The sequence below is a fragment of the Scatophagus argus genome, chromosome 2, assembly GCF_020382885.2.
Source record: "Scatophagus argus isolate fScaArg1 chromosome 2, fScaArg1.pri, whole genome shotgun sequence".
NCBI classification, from domain to species: Eukaryota; Metazoa; Chordata; class Actinopteri; family Scatophagidae; genus Scatophagus; species Scatophagus argus.
Window position 1 is genome coordinate 28,655,194 of NC_058494.1, and position 22,838 is coordinate 28,678,031.

Below are 22,838 nucleotides of genomic sequence, written 5' to 3' on the forward strand. Positions count from 1 at the left end.
AACCCCGCCTCTCGCCCGTAGTCAGCTGGGATAGGCTCCAGCTCCCCCAGCGACCCTCACGGATAAGCAGTATAGAAAATGGATGGATGGAGTGCATAATGAGCAGGAACTATAAAAATGTTTGTTGGATAATAATTGCAACTATAAACCATGTTAATCTGACATGTCTGTAGTTATTGTGAACACAGCCACTCACTCAACTTGATATGCTGAAATTGTGATCAAAGGTACTGATCAACCCAATGGCTCACGTGGAGACTGTTTGTGTCTCCCGATGAGTAACAGTCCAGTATTTCCTCTGTGTTCACCCACTGGTGCCTGACTGAGTGTCTCTGCTGTCTGCTGGTCAGCAGCTCGTGTACATGGATTCTTCTTCTGAGAGCGCTGAGAGTGAACCACAACAGGATCAATAAACTCTGAGATGGAAGTCATTATTAGACTGTACAGCCAAGGAACTGCACATTCAGCTGATGATTCACTACCATAGACAACATCATTGCTATATTCCAACTTAAAGAATTTGAGCTGTAACACATAATTTGAAAAGAGTCTTATTTTGAAAGGATCCTTGTATGGTTTTAAAGGGATACATGAATACTCATGAGGTGACAATAAAAACAGACAAGCTAACAAGGTTCCTGAAAACCAGCCTGATGACTGCAGGTTTCTCTGCTGGTCATGTGACCCTCATCTGCAGGGTCACATCTCATGTTTCCTGTTTGAGCTGTGATCAAACTCAGATTTCTTGACGTGAATTAGAAAACCTCCCAACTTCTCCCTCCAAAGTCAACATCAAGTTCAGCTTTCAGCAGATAATCAACCTAAGGTCTCTACAGGTTCACATTCAGGTTTTCCATCAGTTTGTTTTGGATATCATCCTCAACATTTGGACCCATGAAGACATTTAGTTTGCAGTGGGTGTAAAACTAAACTTCAGGTCATTCTGTTTTCTCTGCTTCTACAATGACTGCGGTGTCACATGAGGACAGCATCACACAGATCTCAAACAGACACAATACAAATACAGTTATACTGTATAAGTACAAAATAAACTACAGTATAAAAATCTATTTACAGTTCTGACACTTTGTCTCAGTTCACTGATCCATTGATTCACTGACATTAGAGTTTCAGTAACTGGATCAACCATTGGTCCACAGAGATCTGGATTCTGGTTCTGGACCTTTCTGTCACATGACACCTGACATCTGAACTGTTCAGTCAGGTTCTCGGTCTAGTCCTGCTTCATGTTTCCTGGTCCTAACCTACTGTGGGTCAGTCCGTCTGGACCAGCTGACAGGCTCTATACGTGTTCACTCAGTGTTGGAAACTATTCAGGTCTGCTGTAATGCATGATGGTAGACGTTACTTGAATAGTGACCATTATTGGTTGAGTACTTTGGTGAACACTGAAGAGCAGACGATTAGTAACAGTACAGAACCTGGCTTGGTCCTGGTTCTTTTGAAATGTGATAGTAGGGAAGCAAAAACGATCTAGTTGTGGACCACAGTCATACAATACCAGACTGTTAATTGTAACTGGTTTGGTCCTGGTTTGGTCCTAGATGGGTCAACTGCTACTGCTCTCAGTAGCTGTTCTCGTGTCCGGTGAGTATGTACAGGTTACTGTGTTCAGTCGGGTTATCTGTCGCTCTGCTCTCCAGAACCACCACCCTGCAGAGAGACAGACAGACAGACGGGTGAGCTCATAGGCTGGTAAACAGACAAGTGAACAGGTAGGTGTCTCACCTGTCGGAGCCCAGCAGGCGGAACATCCTGCTGAAGTCACTGACCTCTTGAGTGACCTGCAGGAACAAAAACAGATGTTAAGACCCTGCAGTGAAGTGGGCAGGTCTCTGATTGGGTGATTATTACCTCATTTGATCTGAAACTCCGCCCCTGCATGCCATGTCTCCAGAAGGCCAAAACACTGTCCTGTAAACACACTGAGGAAAAGGAGGAGGAGGTCAACACACTGCAGACCGGGAGGCAGGTTCAGGTCGTCCAAGGTGTTTCATCGAGGAACATAAATGCATGTGCAAAGGTTGTTTGCTAGCAGACTGAAGGTGGTTTACCAATTGCCTCAATCTGGAAGTTGAAGGTGAGCTCAGCCGACAGCTTCTTACTGGACTTAAGTTTCCCTTGTAGGTTTACAATCTTTATACAACCTACAGGAAGTAGAAAATCCAACCAGAGTTAACATCATCGCTGACACACCTCAAAATACCTCAAAATAAAACTTCGATCATTAGAATAATTAAAAGTTATTTATATTCTTTAAAACAAAATCATCTAGTTCATCAACTTACGGTCCAGACAGACCAGGACAGTGTCTCTCTCCAGCTGAGTGATGTGGATCACACAACTCTGAGGGTTTTCTGCAAGCAGACCAACATTCAGACTGCTAATATACAGTTAGCAAACTCTGGGAGGAGTTGTACCTCAGTCAGGAGGCGGTTCTAAATGAGTCAGGGGGAGCGGTACCTGATTTAGGGGAAATTGTCAAAAGAGGCGATTACCTGTGTCAGGGGTAGTGGGGGTGGAGGAGTTTGGGTCAAGCGTCTGGAAGCTGATGGGCTGATTGAGTTCAGTTCCTTTGCTCAGGCCAACACAGATCAGCGGGTACGGCTGCTCCGGGATGACAAGGAGCTCCAAAACCTCAAGAGGACATGGAGGCTGGAAGTCGACATTCTGACGAGGACAGACACGTGGCAGACTAAGTCAGGTAGCCCAGGTGGGACATTAGCACCAGAGCATCAGGAGGGTCCTGCTTAGATGCTGAACCCCAAGAAATATGACGGAGGAGCAGTTCTCTTCAGAGCTCCTCACACTGTCTCAACAGCTTGAGCAAGGCACCGATGCTGTTTTCAGTGTGGGTGACAGATTCAGATTGTAGAACCACACAGCTGATGTTCTTACCTTGACCAGCATGAACTTCTGCATCGGCTCCACCCACTCCAGCAGGATCACACCTGATTGGAAGGCTCCGCCCAGGTACTTATGACCTGTATAGGGGTTTCTCACTGTGGGGAGGGGTGGAGGGTCATTAATAATGTTTGGCAGCAAAGGGTGGAGTTTGGTGTAGACAAATATCAGGAGGTCTCCAGCCTTTGCTCGTGGGAGACCACATTCATACAAACATACAGCAGATAAGCTGCACTCCTACACCTGTGGCTCACCTGTTCAGAATCAGAATCAGAATTCCTTTATTTATCCCCGAAGGGAAATTCTTTTTCATACAGACTTTGTACTTGCAGTTTTTCCGACCAAGAAAGAAAAGTGAAAGATATAAAAATAGTATAAACAACAAGATAAGTATAAATCTAAAAAATACAGGTATTTACATGGGTAGTAAAAATCTAAAAATACAGGTATTTACATGGGTAGTAAAAATCTAAAACTACAGGTATTTACATGTGTACCATATATACATTGTATATATAAAAGTACGTGTGTCCGTCAAAGTGCAGAGTTTAGGAGTTTGATGGCGACAGGCAGGAATGATTTCCTGTGTCGCTCTGTGGTGCATCATGGGGATTAGTGTCTGTTGCTGAACGAGCTCCTCTTTCAGACGGATGTCTCTGCTTTACTGTCTGCTGGGCTTACGTTTAATCTTAAACAATGACAATCTAGAGACTACTGTCACCTGTCAGGTGGAGGTAAACAAGTTGGTTCTTCTGTACAGTGGTTCCCAAAGTGATGCTATAAACCCCTGAATCAGCAGCATGTGTTCATCTGAGTGGATGCTAAAACACATCAATATGCTCTGTTGATTACTCGAAATGAATTGAGGATAACAAGCATAATCTCAGGTTTCTCTTCAGCACTGTAGCCAGGCTGACAGAGAGCCATAGTGCTGTCGAACCTTAAATCTCTGTGACCCTTAGCAGCAATGACTTTATAATCTTTTTCAATGAAAAGATTTTAAACATTAGAGACATAATTCAACACCTACTTACCTCAGCTGGTACTGATTTACTTTCAAACACTGGAACTTTAGAAACAACAATAGAACCAGAGAATCATCTTGATTGCTTTTCTCCCATTGACCCTCATCAGTTATACTCACTTAAATATTCATCCAAGCCAACAACATGCCTCTTAGACCCCATCCCTACCAACCTTCTCAAAGAAGCTTTACCCTTACTTAGCACCTGTCTATTAGACATGATCAATCTGTCCCTGATAACAGGCTATGTACCCCAGTCCTTTAAAGTAGCTGTAGTCAAACCTCTCCTTAAAAAACACACACTTGATCCAGAGGTTTTAAGCAACTACAGACCAATATCTAACCTTCCATTTCTTTCCAAGATCCTTGAAAGAACAGTCGCCAATCAGCTACGTGACTTTCTTCAAAATAATAACTTATTTGAGAAATTTCAATTGGGTTTTAGATCTCATCACAGCACAAAAACGGCATTGGTCAAAGTCACAAATGACCTCCTACTGGCATCAGACAAGGGATTTATCTCTTTCCTTGTACTGTTAGACCTTAGTGCTGCATTTGACACCATCAACCATTCTATCTTATTGCACAGATTGGAACACCTAATTGGCATTATAGGAACTGCATCAAGCTGGTTTCAGTCTTATTTATCAGATCGATTTCAATATGTTCATGTTAATTATACATTGTCCACACTCACAAAAGTTAGTCACGGAGTTCCTCAAGGTTCTGTCCCCATTGGTGATATTATTAGGAAACACTCCATACATTTTCATTGTTATGCGGATGACACACAATTGTACTTGTCAATGAAACCAGAAAAACAAATCAGCTAGTCAAACTTCAGACATGTCTTAAAGACATAAAAACCTGGGTGACTTGCAATTTTTACTTCTAAATTCAGACAAAACTGAAGTTATTGTTCTGGGCCCCGAACACCTTAGAAACAAAATATCCAATGATATAGTAATGCCAAATGGCTTAGCTGTGGCCTCAAGCTCCATTGTAAGGAATTTAGGAGTTATTTTGACATGCCCTTTGACCAGGACATGTCCTTTAACCCACACATATCGAATATTTCAAAGACTGCATTCTTTCACCTCCACAATATCGCAAAGATTAGGCACATCCTGAGTCAGAAAGATGCAGAAAAATTAGTCCATGCATTCATTACCTCTAGACTGGATTACTGTAACTCCCTTCTATCAGGCTGCCCCAATAAATCCATAAAGACTCTCCAGCTAATCCAGAACGCTGCAGCACGACTACTGACAAGAACCAGCATGAGAGATCATATTTCTCCTGTTTTGGCTTCTCTACATTGCCTACCTGTAAAATTGAGGATAGATTTTAAAATTCTCCTCCTCACTTATAAAGCCCTGAACGGTCAGGCACCATCCTATCTTAAAGAGTTAATAGTTCCCTATTATCCCACCAGAGCTTTACCTTCCCAAAATGCAGGGCTACTTGGGGTTCCTAGAGTCCTCAGGCTCCTCTGCTATGGAACCACCTTCGGGTCTCGGTCCGGGAGGCGGACACCCTCTCTACATTTAAGAGTAGACTGTTTGATAAAGCTTATAGTTAGGGCCAGGCCGGCCCCTAGTTATGCTGCCATAGACTTAGACAGTCAGGGAACTTCCATGATGCACTGAGCTTCTCTTTCCTCCTCTTCTTCTCCTTCTGAACACATATATGTCCCATTAATGCATCACTAACCCAACTTCTTCCCTGGAGTCCTTGTGCTTTCTGGTCTCTCAGGTTCTCATGGATCGTGGTTGGACCTCCTGCTGTGGTCCCACTTGAAACTTACTGTGATTACTACTGTTTAGTCATAATGTGTTTTAATTCTATTACTAATCTGCTGCAGCTACTACCATTATTACTGTTACTAATATAATAATATAATATAATAATATCATTATCATTATCTACAGGTCCAATACTTCTGGTATTATTACTGCTGCTATGCATCTCTGCTTGTGTGCTCCTTCTCTCATGCCCCCCCTCCCCTTTGTCTGTCTATCTGTCTATCTTTCTCCCTGTCTCTCTCTCTCTCTCTCTCTCTCAACCCAACCGGTCAAGGCAGATGGCCGCCTATCTTGAGTCGGGGTCTGCTCCGAGGTTTCTGCCTTCTAAAAGGCAGTTTTTCCTCTCCACTGTCGCCAAGTGCTGCTCAAGGGGGAATGTTGGGCTCTCTGTACTACAGTTTAATTAAAGAGTTTGGTCTCGACCTGCTCTAACTGGAAAGTGTCATGAGATAACTTTTGTTGTGAATTGGCGCCATATAATCAGGTGTTACTCTCATGTCAGTCTAAGGCTGAATGAGGGCTTCTCTCCTCACTGCATCAGCCAAAACAGAACTGCACCACATTCAGTTTTTCTCTTGCTGGACACGTACTGAACAGCCTGACTGGATAATGACGGCTCCTCTCTGAAATCATAAGCACGACTGCAAACGGCTGTTATGAACATCGAGCTCGAACATAAAGTTTGTTGAGCAGACTGGTTCTGGTCCTTGTGGGTCGGGTGACAATAAACCACAGCACCTCCTCCGCCCACCTGTTTACATGTGCCAGTGGTCTGTCAGTCGGCTCTTTAACGAAAGGAGGAACGGACAGTCCTGGTGTCTGCCTGGCAGCACATGATTTACAGTCCGCATGTCGGGGACCTGATGTCTACACAACACAACCACAGACAAGTTCTGCAGGACTACAAGTGATGAACAACAGCACAAAGGACAACTATCAGTCTCTATCTGCCTGGCCCTAAGTCGAGACAGGACAACTCAGTCCAGAGACAACAGCTGAGACTGAGACAAAGTGTGCAGTGCATGATGGGAAATGGTGTATGACTCACCTACACAGCATCTCAGACAGCCTTTAGTGTCGGGAATCTTACTGGAGATGGAAAATTTCCTGGAGACAAAAACACACAAGAAAAAAACTCAAACGTGTGCTCAAGCGGTTAAAGTAGGATCGCATCACTTCTGTCATCACCGAACCTGAGCTCTGATGCACCTGATGAGCCGAGACGTCCCCACACAAACCTCAGACAAAAAACCATCAGAGAATCAAAGGATCCCGCATCCTGTCGGGACTGGAGTCTGTCCTCCACGTTCCTGTCCTAACATTTCTAATCAACATCTCAAACAGGGACCAGCAGCTCACCATCGATTATTCTGAACTCAACACTTCTGTCCTCTGTTCAAACTCAGTGTCTCGTTTTATTGGTCTGTCTCTGTATGTCCTCCTGCTGTCTGCAGGTTCTCAGTCTGCTCCTGGTCTCCTTTGAGTCGGTGAGGAAAAACATTTAACAAAAACACTAAAACATGAGTGGTCGTCCACCAATCAGAAGGCCGGTGGTTCAGCCCCTGCAGTCCACAAGTCAAAGTGTCCCCGGCTGAGACACGGCTGCTCCAGCAGTGTGTGAGCGTTGGTGATACCTGTGTGTGTGTGTGTGTGTGTGTGTGTGTGTGTGTGTGTGTGTGCGTAATGTTACTGTGTGGAGGAACCGACCTTGGCAGGATGCGTTCAGGCAGACGGTGAGTCGGGATGGAGACGCTGAGCTTCTGTTTGTGTCGAGCCTGATCGAAGAGACCAACCAGACTGTGGCAGCATAGGTGAGAGGTTTTACCTGCAGACAGGACTCAGGGGTCAGAGAGCACACCCACACACACATGCAGACCTCAGGGCCCTTCAGTGTGAGTGGACTCACCTGAGATGGAGATGAGCGTGTTGTTCATCACATAAACCCAGGTACACCTGCGAGGAAACAGCTGCGCACACACGCACACACACACACACGCACTCTGTCATGGTTTTCTTTTCTGTTTATGGTGTCTGAGCACAAAAGATGCTGGATTTTATTATTGCAATTTGTTTAGTCAATAGAGTTGATTTTTTTAAATTGATGAATTGGTGTGAGAGTCTCAGGTCAAAGAGAAGTTCTTCTCTCACTTTTATGATTCCTGTAAATTGCATATAAGTTTCAGCAGACTGAAGTGCTTGCTGAGTTCACTGAGTCTGATTTAAATCTGCAGGCTCAGCCTCTCCTGCAGGTGATGGCCACTCACAAACTGCAGAAAAATGTCTGTTTGTTCTGATAGTCACACCTGATCCTGGATCAGCTGAGTGGACCAGCTGAGTCTGGACCGGGTGAGCTCTCTCACCTGTTCCATGCAGTTTTCATGCAGCTCGTTCAGGTTCAGAGTGTAAATTCCCTCCTCAGCTCCAAAGATCAGGTACTGATCTGAGGACAAACACACAGCACTCAGAAATACTGCAGTACAGACCGGCACAGTACTGGAAATGTGAAACATTTGAAATGGTGATGACAAAGAGGCAAAAACAAACAAACTGCTCAAACTGAACAGCGCAGCCTAAGTGAGAGGAAACATCCAGCACTTGTTACTTCAGAGTAAGGGTCTGGGCTGGACTGAAGCAGCTCAGCAGGTGCGACAGGTGAACATACCTCGGGTGTCGGGGTTGATCCAGGAAGCAGCAGAGTGAATCTTCAGAGGGCATCCATTAAAAACCTTTGAGAAACAAGCTCCCATCTGAGAACAGACACAACTGACAGTGAGAGTCTTCAAAGTGACCAAACAAACGTTTTACTGACTTCACTTCCTGCTGCAGCTGCTCCTTCATTCTCACTTCATGTCTGGTGTGTGGTTCAGCCTTAGAGATTTGGTTTGTTGTGTAAATCTGTCGTGCCTGCTTTTGTTAAGTGCAATAAAATTCATTTTAATTTAATTGTTATTTTTATTCATTTGAGAGGAAATTTCTTTTATTAAGTAAAAATTTGCATTATTTGTTTGAACATGCCTCTTCCAGTTTTAGATGCTGTTGTATTCCTCTATTTTAGAAAGGACTTCCCGTTGCACCTCCACTACTCAGGTCATCATAAAGAGTCTCAGGGTTCAGTCTTTGGTCCATGATTGCCCTTCACTTATATGTTAGCCCTGGCTGAAACCTCTGAAGTGCAACACATCAGTTCCAGAAGACTCTGACCATCACAAAACTTTCTTCAGTGAAACTCAGAAGATCAGAAGTTCTTATCACAAGTCCAGACGCTCAGGTTCTCTGTCCATCCTCCCAAATCCAGATGTTGATTTAGTGCCGACTGTCATGTGACGCCTGTCGTCAACGTTTCAGTCTTGTCTCGTCATTCATACCTTCACCAAAATTTGGACCAGATACTGTGACCTTCTACTTCCTGTCTGAGAGTGTGACCTGCTAACCCTCTACAGGATCCTTCAGGAGGACGAGATCAAGAACCAGCTTTGTCTCCTTATTTAAATTTGTCCTCGAAGTACATACTTTTAGAATTTCTGTCTCCTGAAGTGTTTTTTTTGGTTTGTGTTTGTGTTGACACGGCAGACATTTGAACTGCAGCAAACTCTCAGGGGGTTGCTGACCACTGCAGAAGGTCCTGCTGGTCCACTTCATGGAACTGAGTCATTGTTATTAATTACTGTAATTAATTGTCCAAATGTCCAAAATGTCTCCCGTGCCACCAGTCCATTATGTTCCAACCACAGACTGTTGAAAACCTGGACGCCCAGGAACTGCAGATCTTTGGCCCTGGAGGTTGTGGTTTTTCACACTTCGTAACCTGTCTTTGCTGGACAAATGATGCGTCCCGGTGTCCATGGCTGAGGTACCCTTGAGCAAGGTACCTAACCCCCACTGCTCCCCGGGCGCTGCACGCGGTCGCCCACTGCCCCGGGTTTGCTGTGTGTGTGTGCACGTCACTTGGGTGGGTTAAATGCAGAGAACAAATTTCGTTGGAGTGAGTTCCCTCCAATGACAAAATATGTCACTTTAATCTTTAATCTTTAATCTTGTAGTTGTTGTTGCTGTCATTATTACGCTGATTAGCAACACTCTCGATGTGGTTTCTGGTGTGGACTTGGTTTAGGTGTTCCTGATAAAACTCCTGCTGATTGGCTGTAGTGGACAGGTGGCGTTGTATTGCTGGACCGTGTAGATTAGACTCAGGTTCGGGTTATGTCTTTGTTTTGATGGTTTTAAGTGGTGCATGGTGCCAGAGTGTGTGTGTGTGTGTGTGTGTGTGTGTGTGCTGGCGACTTACATGGACTTTCGGTGTAGGTGGGAGTCCGTTGCTGACCGGTTTCTGTTGAGGAAACAAACACGATTATCTTGATGGTTTACACACAATCATGTGACAGCAACTGAACACGACGAGTAAAAAGGCTCAGAAAAAAATGATTAAGAAACTGATTTGAGTGCAAAGATCCTCGACAACATGAAATACAGGTTCCACCACAAAATACATTACGTTGTGATGAGCAGCAGATTTTCTTCACAGGATCAATAAAGCTTGACTGAATGATGAGCAGTAACACACACACACACACACAGTTCTCTTCATCACATCTGATCCTGAATCAGTTTGTCTTACTGGAGGCTCCTTCTTGTCTCTCCAGCTGTGGCCAGCAGGTGGCGTCGCAGGCTGCTGATCTGAGGACAGGACGTTCCCTACACGCACACAGACAGACGGACATGAGAACACGGATAAATTGTGTATATCAGGGGGTGTAGTGATCTGAGCTGAGGACGACAGGTGTGGAGCAGGTGGAGCAGGTCTGAAACATGTCTACAGGATGTGGAGGGATCTTCTGAAAGTTACTGGGCATGGATGATACAATGACTATGAGCACTACAGTACCCATAAGCCTCAGCTGCTGTCGCTATGAAGACAGAGTCAGTGACAAATCAGTGCGTTAGTGCTGGTGATCTCAGAGATCTGAGGCAGTTCTGCAGGTTCTGTGGGTCTCACCCAGACTGCAGAGTCTGTGGGGGGGCAGTTTAGGGGGCGGCGGTCTGGGCGGACCTTGGATGGGTGAACGGGTAGGACTTTCTGACAGAGGATGACACTTTATGGTACCCTGGTCCTGGTCGCTGTGGTGATTGTGGTCAGGGAGCAGAGGGCCATCCTGAAGGAGGGGGGCAGAGGTGTGACAAGTTGGATCTGACAGATGGAGGACAGACGGACACACAGAGTCATGACAGGTGAGGGGACACACCTGAGGGGGATGAGCTCCAGGCCGCAGGGTTGAGTCTTTTACTCTGAAAGAGACACACAGATAGAGGGGAACTTCCTGTGACTTGCACCAGAGCAGCTACTTCCTGCTGTTAAACCTCACCTCTGTCATCTGTCAGTCAAGTTCACAGGACACGCCCACCCCACCTAAAAACCTGTACAGATGTTTACATCACACTCACTGCTGCATGTCATCTCCATCATGGTTGTCATGGTGATCTGCAGCATCAGAGACACCCGAAAGGTCATCTTCATCCCATCCTAGGACACAGATGTCATCATCCTCTGGGTCATCTGCATCCTCACCTGGGGCCTTGTCATCCAGGTGAGTCTCATGACCCCTGAAGGGAAAATATTTAACACCTGAGTGTGGAGAAAACACACATCTCTCCAGGTTAAGAAATACACGGATGATGTTGCAACCGTGGGTGCTAGGAGAGGGTGGGGCTTTACCTTTGGTTGAGCTCGTCCTCCACAGACTTCAGCAGGCTCCTGATTGGACAGAGAGGAAGAAGAAAAAAGTCTGAGAGAAATTCAGAGACTTTAAACATCAGCTGATCAATTAGCATAATCACCTGACTGATACCTGAGGCTGCTGGTCAGGTGACCTCACCTGGTGAAGCAGTGTGTTCAACATATTTGTTCTTAGATGAGCGAACATACGTCTGTTTATGGCAGGTAGATGAACTGCTGTCTCGCTGGACGTGCCATGTGACTCCCTGGACTAACGCTATTCAACCAATCAGCAGCAGACCAAACATGGACTGACCAATCAGTGAAGTGTGTAGTCTGTGAACACACAGTGTGCTGTCAGTCTGAACAGCAGCCGTCAGAGCTGAAGATAAAAGCTGAACTTCAGTGAGCACGAGAAGACCCAGTTAGTTTTTCATGTCCTGTAGTACATGTACTGTAGTACACATACTGTAATGTGGTACATTAGTGCTGAGTCAGGCCCCTGCTGTTCTGACTGCTGTCTCAGCACATTCTGTGACTGTTTATAAAATCCATTAAAAGCACTTCAGCTGTGCAGCCTGTCACAGTTTACCCCCCCTGCCCGCTGACCTCACCTGCCCACTGACCTCACCTGCCTGCTGACCTCCCCTGCCCACTGACCTCACCTGCCCGCTGACCTCACCTGCCCACTGACCTCACCTGCCTGCTTTCTGCTCACCTTCAGCTTGTTTAAGACTCTCAGTAGATTTCCTCTTTAAAGCTTTGTGTATTTGCCGTGAGGAGATGAAGCCTCAGAGCCGAGCTGAGCCGCAGTGAGGCCCTCAGTTAGGGGCCTGGAGGTCACAGGTCAGCACATTCACACAGTAGAAGAAAACGTGATGGCGAGCTGAGCTCTGGACAATCGCTGGAAATGTCAAACCATTCAGATTTAAAACCGTCCAGAGCTGCATTTTCCTCACTGTTAGCAAATATTCCAAAGTGCTCAAATGCGGTGTCTTTAAATTTTCATCAGCACCAGCGCTGCTGTGTGTGCAGCCCCCACCTCCACCTCCTCCACCCTCTCTGGGAGGAGTGATGAATTATTCAGACAGAGCTGAGGTGGACTCAGAGAGAAACACACTGCAGTTCTCGACAGCAACACTCCTCTGCATGTCGAACTTAAAGAAGTGCCATCGAACCGTAGAGGCCCTCAGCGCTCAGCCTGAGCTCTGACGCTGAGACGAGCTGCGAGCTGATCCTGGTGCAGCCGTCACATGGAGCGTCATGTGACACCCACTGACCCACGCTGCACTTCTCAACACACAGTGCAGTCAGACTGACGAACAACATGTTTGACTGACGTGTCGTCTGATTGACTCATGTTGCTCTCACCTGTTTCCCCTGAGGGATCCTGCTGCAGCAGCATCTTCATCCTCCATTTGCAGCTCCTGCAGGACACACCAGCACACAGAGACTCAGTTGGGTGGTGGGTGGTCGGGGGGTCCTCACTCTTCAAATTGACATTATTTCATTTATTATTTCATCCAACAAACTGATCAACTCCTCCTTCTCCTCCTGTGAGGGGTTTCATCACAGCATGTGTCGAGGCAGCTGATTGGTTAGCCGAGTGCTGGCACTAACTCAGCAACTTCAGCAGACCAAAACAAATCACCTCCACATGTTCCTCACGTACCTTCACACAGTATACAGTACACAGGACACAGTATACAGTAAACAGTACACACTACATTTGTATACATCACTACACACTATCTGTCACGTATCATGCAGTCAGTGCATCAGTCTGTTGGATAAACCATCAAATGTCAAACTGATGTATTTCTGAGCTGGCACTGTCACAGCTCTGACTGCTGATTGGACTAAATCACAACCTAATGAAGACAGACCAATTGTAGCAACGCAGGAAGTGACATCATCCCAGTGGAACAGCAACAGATGGAAGATGTTCATGTAGAAGAAGAAAACCAGAGCAATGATAAAGATGACTGTCAGTTAGCATACTGTTAGTCCATCACACCGTTAACATCTCTCTGTCAGTTAGCATGTTGTTAGCCCAGCTTTGTTGACAACTGACTGTCAAACTGTGTTAGCTGTACATTGCTGGATTGCTAACTGCTCTAAAGTCATGATAATTAACCCAGTTAGCCTGTTAGCATTAGCCTCACTGTATTTGTACAAGGGGGAGTAAATACCAGATTGGATCTTGCAGTGTAGTAGAGTTCCTCCTCACAGTCCAGGAAACGGTCAGAGTCTGACTGCAAAGACAAGAAACCAGCTGAAAGATCAGTCAACACAAAGTGAGATAGGAGATGGACACGTGTGTCCAGTACAGGGAGACACACACCAGGTGTGTGTGTGTGTGTGTGTGTGTACCTCCTCATGGTGAGCTTCAGTCTCTTTCCTCAGAGGAGGATCAAACTTTATCTGATCAACTAAAAGAAAAACAAAGCTTCATCATCAGAGTGAATGAGGTTACATTCATTTATTCAGCAGGTTACACACAGACTGGTGTTGAAGAAAAAGCTAATAACCATCAGTTACCCACAATTCATTTCCAAGGTTCGCCACATGGGGGCGCTTATACAGTCTCACTGCCCTGCTTTACAATAGTGAAGTTGATTTGTGTTTTTTATTACTGGCTTCTACATTCATCATCATCTTCTTCTTCATCATCACATAAACTCACAGTTGATCTCAGACAGAGTTTTTCCTTCTCGGGTGTTTCCGGATGGGATCCTCTGAGGGACGGAGACAACCTGCAGACAGAGAGACAGACAGGAAGTCATTAGATTAATCCAGTCTCTGGATATTCTGTGACATCAAACACCAGCTGCTATAAGCATCAGGCAGCCTGGAGGGTTCAGACAGTCAGAGTTCATCAACTGAGAAACGATTTTGAAGGAGCTCAAACGGATCACAAACCACATGATCGCTGGTTCCCCTCAGCTGAACCAGTTCAACCTACCAGAGACAACCACGGCGCACATCACCATCATCATCACCAGCAAGACGCTGTGCAAGCTGAAGTTAAAGCAACACCACAGTTACGCCGTCACTAACCTCCATGCTGCTTTCAACTGCTCAGTATATGATGTTGAATCTGACGCACCAGAGAGGAAAGCTGGTCTGTAAGGGTTTATCCACGTTTTAAAAAGCCTGCATACGTGTGTTCCCGTTGGTGCAAAAATGGATATCAGCACATATTTACTCCCAGTCGGGAATCAAACTGCAGGCGACACGCAGCGTGGTGTGGACCTGAACTGCATCGTCAGATATGAAACAATGAATGTAAACCGAACTAGTCTGAAGTCCACGAAACCGTATTTTGGGTTTGGGCGTTTGGCGTCTGATGATTTATGCAGACTTCATGTTGACATCCAGCAGCAGACTGACATAAAGTGACAGCTGCAGACACTAAATGGAGTCTGAGCGCCGTCCTTCAGTCTGAGGCCTGAGAGCAGGTCAAGGTCGAAGTCAGACGCTCCGAGAGGCTGTTAACATGTTGGCTTTGAACGTGTGATTACAGCGAAGCATCTGGAAGTTCAGTGTGACGTCAGCAGCAGATTCCTTCTCTGAGCTCCTCCTCAAACAATCTGAGAGCTGCTCAACGCAAACACTTTGGAGGAGTTCGTCACTGAAACATTCCCTGACCTGAGATCAGGTTCTGTCACATCGCTGACTATTTTTAAAAAGCTTCACTGACAACTGAACCATTTTGTATGAGCTCCAGCTTCTGTTTTTAAACGTTAAGGATTTTCTATCAGGTGTCAGTTTCTTTTTCTTATCTGCATATAAAAAAACCTGAGCCGAATCAAACTCGTTTCCTCATCAGATTTCACATTGAAGGAAATTGTGCTGCTCTCAGAATCGTCACACGCATGACACACCTGGAGACACACACTTTAAAGGTAACTGAAGAGGAAGTGTTCTGTGCTTCGGCAGTCACAGAAACACCTTTCAGAATAAGAGTCTTCAGCCACACTCCAAACGCAGAAATCAAACCAGAATTCAAAAAAAAAAAAAGAAACAAAAAAGAAGAAAACCATGGACACAGCAAAACATGATGGAACTGGCTCAGCTGACTCCAGATCACGTTTGAGATCCACTCAGTGTTTCCTTCCCAAACTAAATATTTTGAGAGAACACTGACTTCCTTCCACTGATGTCCTGGCAACATGATGATTCCAACTGTCATCTAAAACTAAAGTGCCTATCTAGACATCTTCCAATCTTTCAGTTGTCCAGTTAGTCCAGGCTTAGTCAGCAGAGCTCAATCTCAGAGGACAACACGCCCCATCACATATAAGTTCATTTAATATTTGAAATGTTTCCCACTTCTATCCCTTCTCTGAGCTGACCAGCAGCTGAGTTTGGTGAATAACATGAAGCTCTTACTGCTGAACTGCTGCTCGTGTGAGAACCGCGAGACATCCTGTACATTCACACCCAATTTCTCCTACAACATTTACTGTGAATATATATAAATAATACGGATGAAGACCAACAAATATCTACTGACAGATCCTTCAGTCCCTCCCCGGTACCTCTGCATCGGCCTCGTCATCGTCCAGGTGGTCCAGCTGCTCCTGGTAGGGTGTTTGGTCCGGGTTACTGACTTTCTCCAGCAGCTCAATGGCCAGAGTACGACTGAGAGGTTGGGAGACAAAGGGGTGCTGGGGAGAACAACAACAAGATAAGAGTGTCAACTCCCTTTAATCTGCAGTCCCCATAAAGACACCAAAATCTGATCAGGTTTACTCAGGAGAAAAGAGCAATCGGTTTGTCTGTCAGTGTGCAGCCTGACTGTGGTGGTTCCAGAAACATCTTCTGAGACTGGTCTCATCAACCTCATCATCACCCTAATCATCCTCATTCTCATCACCTTCATCATCCTCATCACCCTCATCCTCATTATCCTCATCATCATCCTCGTTACCCTAATCATCCACATCACCCTCATCATCCTCGCCTCCCTCATCACCCTAATCATCCTCATCATCACCCTCATTATCCTCATCATTACCTGCAGAAGTTTGTCAGCAGCAGGTCGTTTTTTGGGGTTCTTGGTCAGAGTGATTTTTACAAACTGGTGGAAGTTTCCAGTCCTGCAGAGACACAAACAAACAGACTGAATCCAAACAAATTCACTGAGAAAACCAGAAAAACTTGTTGTATCTCCTGTCAAAACTGTTTGTTCACCTTCACAAAGTGACCACAGAAAAAGAAAGAGCAGACGGATTTCAGATGAAGGAGGAGATGATAATCTGATCAGTTCTGCTTCACAAGCCCTGACAGGTTCTGAAGCTGACTCCTCTGCCATGTAAAGTTCCAGTCCGTGTAAAATCACCATGCTCACGTTGCTGCTCAGCTTTCTTCAGCTCCAGCTGACATTCAAAGGGAATTTTCTCTTTAATACCATTAACAGCACTGGGTTGGCTGACGTTAATAATTCAGCAACTGCTTGATTGGACGTATAAATATTACATCACTGTTTCCATGCTCAGATGGATGGATGGTTACACAGACAGATAAAATATATAAAGAAAAAAAAATCACAAAAATATAAATGTAACACTTTTGTTTTCGCATCTGCTTTGTACAAGCTGAATTAAGAGACCTTTTTTATGCACACAAAAGACTTATGTATCTCAGATTTTAAGTACAAATTAGTTCACATCTGTGCTAGTGAGCACCTCTGCTTTGCCAAGATAATACTGATTTATCTGTGAACTGTTCATTTCACCTCCATAACAACACATGTAACCACACCCGCCCAGGACGTCCACCTCCTGCACCTGCGTGATGGACTGAGAGCAGCAACCCAACAGCTGATGCAGCAGTCGCTTTGCAAAACAAATAAAACAAAACAAATTTCTGCACAAACGGTCAGAACTCGTCTCAGGGAAGCTCGTCTGGAATCTTGATCAGACTGCACTTTGTTGTCATAACCAATCTGAGTGGACAAAGGCTCCCCTTTGACACCATCTGGCACTTTGGGTTTACGTCACGGACGTGTGGGTCACAACGCCTCGCGGTGGCGGAGGGATACGGTTTGGCAGACACACAATAAGCAACAAACATGAGTTACTGCGATGAGATGCGGCTGAAGAGACAGACAGGCAGGCAGACTGACAGACAGATGTGCAGACAGACAGGTAGGGAGGCAGGCAGACAGACAGACAGACATGCAGGTAGACAGACAGGCATGCAGACTGACAGACAGATGTGCAGACAGACAGGCAGATACTCACCACTTAATTTTGTCTTTCAGTTTGGGAGGCTGAAAGTTACTTTTGGTCATCATCAGCAGAGCTCTGAGACAGAGAAACAGTCGGCCATGTTAACGAGGAGCTCGTTTAATGTCTTCAAATGTCCTGATGTGATGACGTGACACCTTCCTTCAATATACACAGTCTACATACAATATAAAGACTCAAAGCTCAGAGCTGTGAACTGACTGTCTGTCTGTCCGTCTGCTGCACTTTAAACATCACATTCCTTTTTCCTGCATGACTTTTCTGTGACTTTTCTGTGATGGACTTTTCTGTGAGGACAGACAGACAGGACGTAAAGTTATGTTTGGATGTTTTCCTGACTGACTGATGCTCAGTGAAGTCACACTCACACACATTTTAACACACAGTAACACACAAACACACACCTCATTGGGTGGAGGTCGAACATGGGCGGCTGCAGCTCCGCCAGTTCAATGGCGGTGATGCCGACGGCCCAGATGTCACAGAGTTGGTTGTATCCACCCTTCCTCTCCACCGCTGCCACCTCTGGAGCCATCCTGCAACGATGCACACGGCTCAGCTCAGACCGGGCCAATCACAGAGCCCACCTCGCTGACAGTCATCACACAACAATCAATCGCTAGGAATCTGAGGTAATGAAGCTGCTTCATCTTAATCATCCATCCTGTGACTCCTCACATCAGCAGGAGGGAAAAGACAAGATGGCGGCTGATGACCTCTGTGTCGCCATGGAGACAATCGACAGGAGGAGGAACAAAGTCGTACCAATATGGAGTCCCGATGAAGGATTTCCTCTTGGCGATGGTCATGGTGATCTGAGCTGACACACCAAAGTCCGCTGCCAACACACACAGAGAGTCAGGTGTCAAAGGTCAAACCGATGTGTGTGTGTGTGTGTGTCTGACTAACATGCTGCCCTGCATCATGTCAATATCCACCTGCTGTTCATTTGCACTGTTTACCTCACCTACTTGCACTATACTTCCACTCTGTACTACCTCACTTTTGGACTACCTCCAGAACGTATTGATTTCACTTATCTTTTTTTTTTATTGTGTTTTACCTTATTCTATTTTATTTTATTTAATTCTTCTATTATATGTTACTCATAACGTTCTATGTATGCACCAATCACCAAGACAAATTCCTAGTAATGTGAAACCTCTTCACTTACAATGGCAATAAGACGATTCTGATTTCTGAATGGACTGACTTCTCAGCCTTTGTAGACAATAAAGTTGTTTTCTCTCCACCTAAACTCTGATGTGAGTGTAAGCATCCTCGGATTAGATTATGGGTGGAGGTAAACTGGATTCTGGTGGAGGTTTCTTGTCTTGTAAATATTTTTTACTTCAAAAATAATAACTGTAATAAAGAATAACAATTACATTAAATCTGAACTGTTTCAGTCACACTGGGTTAATTATTAATTTTATTTTTGATTATTAATCATTATTAAAGTTAAGAGAATATCTCACGTGCTCCTTCAAAATAAAAGCTCCTGTTCTAGATGACATTTCGACTGCTTTTAAACCAATTAATGAACGGGATTATAGTTGACAGACAGATGACTCATCTTTCCATCACAGTCTTCAGGTTTCATTCATAAGACACGCCCCTCTACCTGTAGAAGAGCAGCTCAGTGGGTACAGTATGTTGATGACATCACAGACCCAACAGGTGCGTGAGACTCACCCAGTTTGACGTATCCGTTATCAGTCAGCAGGATGTTTGCTCCCTGTGGTCAGAAGACAGACTGTTACCTCACTGCAGAGGCTCCGCCCACTCACGCTCAACAAACTGCTTCTGAGTGGGAGTTAAAGCAACATGAATCAAGAGCTGATTTACAGCACTGCTGTGGAGTAGGACTCTGAACTGATCGTTAGCATAGCTAGTAAGGTTAGCATGATTAGCACAGTTAGTTGTGTAGCCAGCAGCACCACCAGGCCTGAATACTCCTCCGAGAGACCCAGAAATCCTGTGTTAAACATCCACACCACACTGCTCTGTGGTCTACAACAACTTGCCCGGCATGCCTGCCCAGTTTTCCTTGCAGCAAGACCCGCTCTTACTCTGCCTCTGATTGGCCAAAGCCTTCCAGGCTTCTGCTACAGGCTAATTTCAGTTTAACACTTTCCTATCTACGATGCCAACTGGTGCTGCTGAGTAGAAAGACCTGGGAGGACATGGTGAATCAAAAAATTGCTCCAACAGTTGAGAGGATCCACAAACTGGCGAGCCAACACCTGAGGGAGGGTCACTATCTTGTACCTCAGTTTTATTTCCCTATTGACAGAGGGTTTAATGGGGACTGGAGGTAATCTGCCTTGTTCTACTGTGGGAGCTTTGGAGGTGTGTGTGGGATTGTGGTGAAGGAAGAGAGTCGCTGAGGACACTTGTTGGACTAGTGGCTGCATCTGATGAGGACTGGGTTGACCAACTGCAGAGTACTGAAACTGTTACCCAGAAAACAGTGACATCTATCACTTTTACAAACTAACTGTCATTGGTGGTCTTATCACAAGTCAATTCATCCAACTCAGAGGCTCAGATGTTGCCGTCGTATTTCAGACTGGAGGCCGGGGGAGGAACAAAAGCCAGGAGACTAGTGAGGAACCTGAAGACCTGCAGCTGCTGGGGTGCAACTCAGTGACCTGAAGTGGTACATCGTCCTCACAGAGACCAGCAAAATGATTTTCAAGCTACTACGGTACTTTAACATGAAATGGTTGAATCATGTTCCTTTACTGACCGCCACAGCTCATGAAAGAGGCTCTCACCTGTGCAGGTGATTCAGACTGCCACAGGCTTCGACCTCTACCGTAAATAATCGCCAATCTCTAATCACCTACTAACACCCCGTAGCTCACCTTAATGTCTCTGTGCATCTTTCCTCTGCTGTGCAGGTAGAAGAGTCCCTGTGGGACACAAAGGACATTACAACCTGATTGGACAAGACCCAGAGAGCTTAAGGATCTGATTGGACGCTACCTGCAGTGTTTCCCGCAGGACGTAAGCGATCTGGGACTCAGTCAGTGGACCAGTAACTGAAAGACAAAACAACAGGATCAGTTATGTTTGGTCAGATGTCCTACCTGCAGCTCTGCAGTGTCTCGTCATGATGTCACTAAAGTCACACGTCACACATCTCACAAATGACAAGAAGAAATCAAGAAACAGATGATCCATCATGTTTTCAGTGTGGTAGACCTGATGACAGATGAAGACACTTGGTCAGGCAACCTGCAGGAACGGGGCGGGGCCACATCTCAGTCTGATGTGCTTCACAAGTGAGAACGAATGCTGGACTCAGACTGTTGTTTAAAGCCATTTCAGTCATTATCTGTCTGCAGGGAGTCTGCCCTCGCCCTCCTCGCTCTCTGCAGGGGGGCGAAGCCTTATACCTGACTGGTGGGGGGTGTCCGGAGGCGGGCGGTGCCCCCGGTCGCCTTCGGCGGCGTCACTTAGGTTTAATGAGGGCGAGCAGCCGAGCGACCGGCTCATTAACTCTCACTGACGACACCCCCAACTCTCACCACTGCTGCTCTAACGAGCCCGGGCCTTAACGAGCGGGAAGATGAATGCAGCGTGGGCGTTGTCATGGCGACAGGGATGGCTGAGGGCAGACGGATAGTTAAAGTTTTAAATATGGCTGCCTCAGAGTGAACACTCTCATTACTGAGTTCAGAGGTTTGAAGAGAAAAGTCTTCAGTCCACCATGTTGGTCAGACACGTGAGACTGATCTGAGACCAGCAGAGGAAACACTTGTGTCATGTGACTCTGTGTGTGTGTGTGTCTCTCACTGTGGTAGATGTCCTGCAGTGATCCTCCTCCACAGAACTCCATACAGATCCACAACTTCTCCCTGCTGCGTGCACACACACACACACACATACACACACAGGCCTGATGAAACCTCACAGTCGGAAGATGTATTGTGATTGGCTGGTTTGTGAGGCTCCGACCAGCTGCTGTTGTCATGGTAACAGTTACCGGAGGTAGCTGCCGTAGTACGCCACGATGTTGGAGTGTTTACAGTCTTTCATCATCAGGATCTCCTGCTGCACCACCACAAAGTCCTCACCTAACACACACACAGAGCAGAATCTCAGTTTGTCCTGATGGTGGCGTCGGAGGAAAAGTCAGACAGACAGACAGTCAGACAGGTTTCAACCCGACACTGAAAGAGAGGTGACAGCCACGTGTGGTCACATGGTTTTCTACAGCAGCATTCGTCCTAATGTTCAGCACCAGCTCGGCAGGTAAACACCTGCTCAGTATGCAGACGAGGTCGCGGTGTTTGTGTTATTTTGTCCACAGATGATCGTGTTCATCGCGTCGGAGCCGAGAACAAAGAGTCTTTGTAGCTGCCGGGGGCTTCGGGCCTCATTAGAGGCTCACCGTCCTGCAGCTGATCAGAATGATAAAGTGATTTATGTAACATCTCATTAAAACGAAGCTCTGCTGCGAGCCGACACAGCAGCAGAGGTCTCACTCTGCTGGATAAACACGAACTTGTTCTCTGAGAAAGCAGCACAAACTCACAGATTTTATCCCTCATGACTCACATGCTTTCATCTTCATCCACACAGACCACTGATCTCGCCCAGACCATCCAGAGGGGACAAACTGAAGACAGCAGGCTGACCTGCGATTGTCAGAATGACACTCTTTAGCAAATATGGTCAATGGAAGACAACTTCCTGTGTCCGCCAACCCTGTGATTAATTTAATGTCACATCTTCGTCAGTCATACTTTCTTCTGCACCGAACTCTGCAGTGACTCGTTTGTTCCTATGTCGATCGAGTCTATTTTTATCATCCTGCAAGACCAACATGGCTGCTGAGTCAGCACGGATCGATACGGTCAGCCTCAACCCCCCCAAGTCCACCTTAAAACTACGGAAAACCTGGGTCATGTCACATCCCGATCTCCTTCCTGCTCCCCAGAGATTACACCCTTTACATGTTCACGACTCCATGATCCACATGTCGTAATGAACTGTGCTGTCTGTTGGGGGCGCTGTGTGCAGCTGTCTTTCACTTTGTTTAATAAAACCAATAAAATGTCCTCATCGAGGCAGTAATACAGCAGGATCCAACCTGCAGAGTGATG

At 45.8% G+C, this 22,838-nt stretch overlaps 1 protein-coding gene across 1 annotated transcript in view; it reads right to left on the reverse strand.

Moving 5' to 3' along the window:
* Positions 1 to 535: 535 nt before the first annotated feature.
* Positions 536 to 22,838, reverse strand: part of LOC124053104 (mitogen-activated protein kinase kinase kinase kinase 3-like) — a 28,016-nt gene continuing 5,713 nt past the window's right edge. Inside the window, exons 3-34 of the mRNA XM_046378071.1 lie at positions 21,716 to 21,806; positions 21,526 to 21,590; positions 20,713 to 20,768; positions 20,592 to 20,639; positions 19,417 to 19,459; positions 18,487 to 18,559; positions 18,126 to 18,257; positions 17,716 to 17,778; positions 16,488 to 16,569; positions 16,009 to 16,137; positions 14,151 to 14,220; positions 13,838 to 13,896; positions 13,657 to 13,719; positions 12,836 to 12,891; positions 11,465 to 11,503; positions 11,194 to 11,352; positions 10,995 to 11,037; positions 10,748 to 10,904; positions 10,370 to 10,446; positions 10,040 to 10,081; positions 8,417 to 8,501; positions 8,115 to 8,194; positions 7,661 to 7,721; positions 7,462 to 7,579; positions 6,803 to 6,861; positions 2,920 to 3,023; positions 2,520 to 2,691; positions 2,310 to 2,378; positions 2,076 to 2,168; positions 1,876 to 1,946; positions 1,750 to 1,805; positions 536 to 1,674 (exon numbers count right to left, since the gene is read on the reverse strand). Coding sequence (XP_046234027.1) covers positions 1,587 to 1,674; positions 1,750 to 1,805; positions 1,876 to 1,946; positions 2,076 to 2,168; positions 2,310 to 2,378; positions 2,520 to 2,691; positions 2,920 to 3,023; positions 6,803 to 6,861; positions 7,462 to 7,579; positions 7,661 to 7,721; positions 8,115 to 8,194; positions 8,417 to 8,501; positions 10,040 to 10,081; positions 10,370 to 10,446; positions 10,748 to 10,904; positions 10,995 to 11,037; positions 11,194 to 11,352; positions 11,465 to 11,503; positions 12,836 to 12,891; positions 13,657 to 13,719; positions 13,838 to 13,896; positions 14,151 to 14,220; positions 16,009 to 16,137; positions 16,488 to 16,569; positions 17,716 to 17,778; positions 18,126 to 18,257; positions 18,487 to 18,559; positions 19,417 to 19,459; positions 20,592 to 20,639; positions 20,713 to 20,768; positions 21,526 to 21,590; positions 21,716 to 21,806 — 2,603 coding nt within the window. The 3' untranslated portion in view covers positions 536 to 1,586. The remainder of the gene's footprint in view (positions 1,675 to 1,749; positions 1,806 to 1,875; positions 1,947 to 2,075; positions 2,169 to 2,309; positions 2,379 to 2,519; positions 2,692 to 2,919; positions 3,024 to 6,802; positions 6,862 to 7,461; positions 7,580 to 7,660; positions 7,722 to 8,114; positions 8,195 to 8,416; positions 8,502 to 10,039; positions 10,082 to 10,369; positions 10,447 to 10,747; positions 10,905 to 10,994; positions 11,038 to 11,193; positions 11,353 to 11,464; positions 11,504 to 12,835; positions 12,892 to 13,656; positions 13,720 to 13,837; positions 13,897 to 14,150; positions 14,221 to 16,008; positions 16,138 to 16,487; positions 16,570 to 17,715; positions 17,779 to 18,125; positions 18,258 to 18,486; positions 18,560 to 19,416; positions 19,460 to 20,591; positions 20,640 to 20,712; positions 20,769 to 21,525; positions 21,591 to 21,715; positions 21,807 to 22,838) is intronic.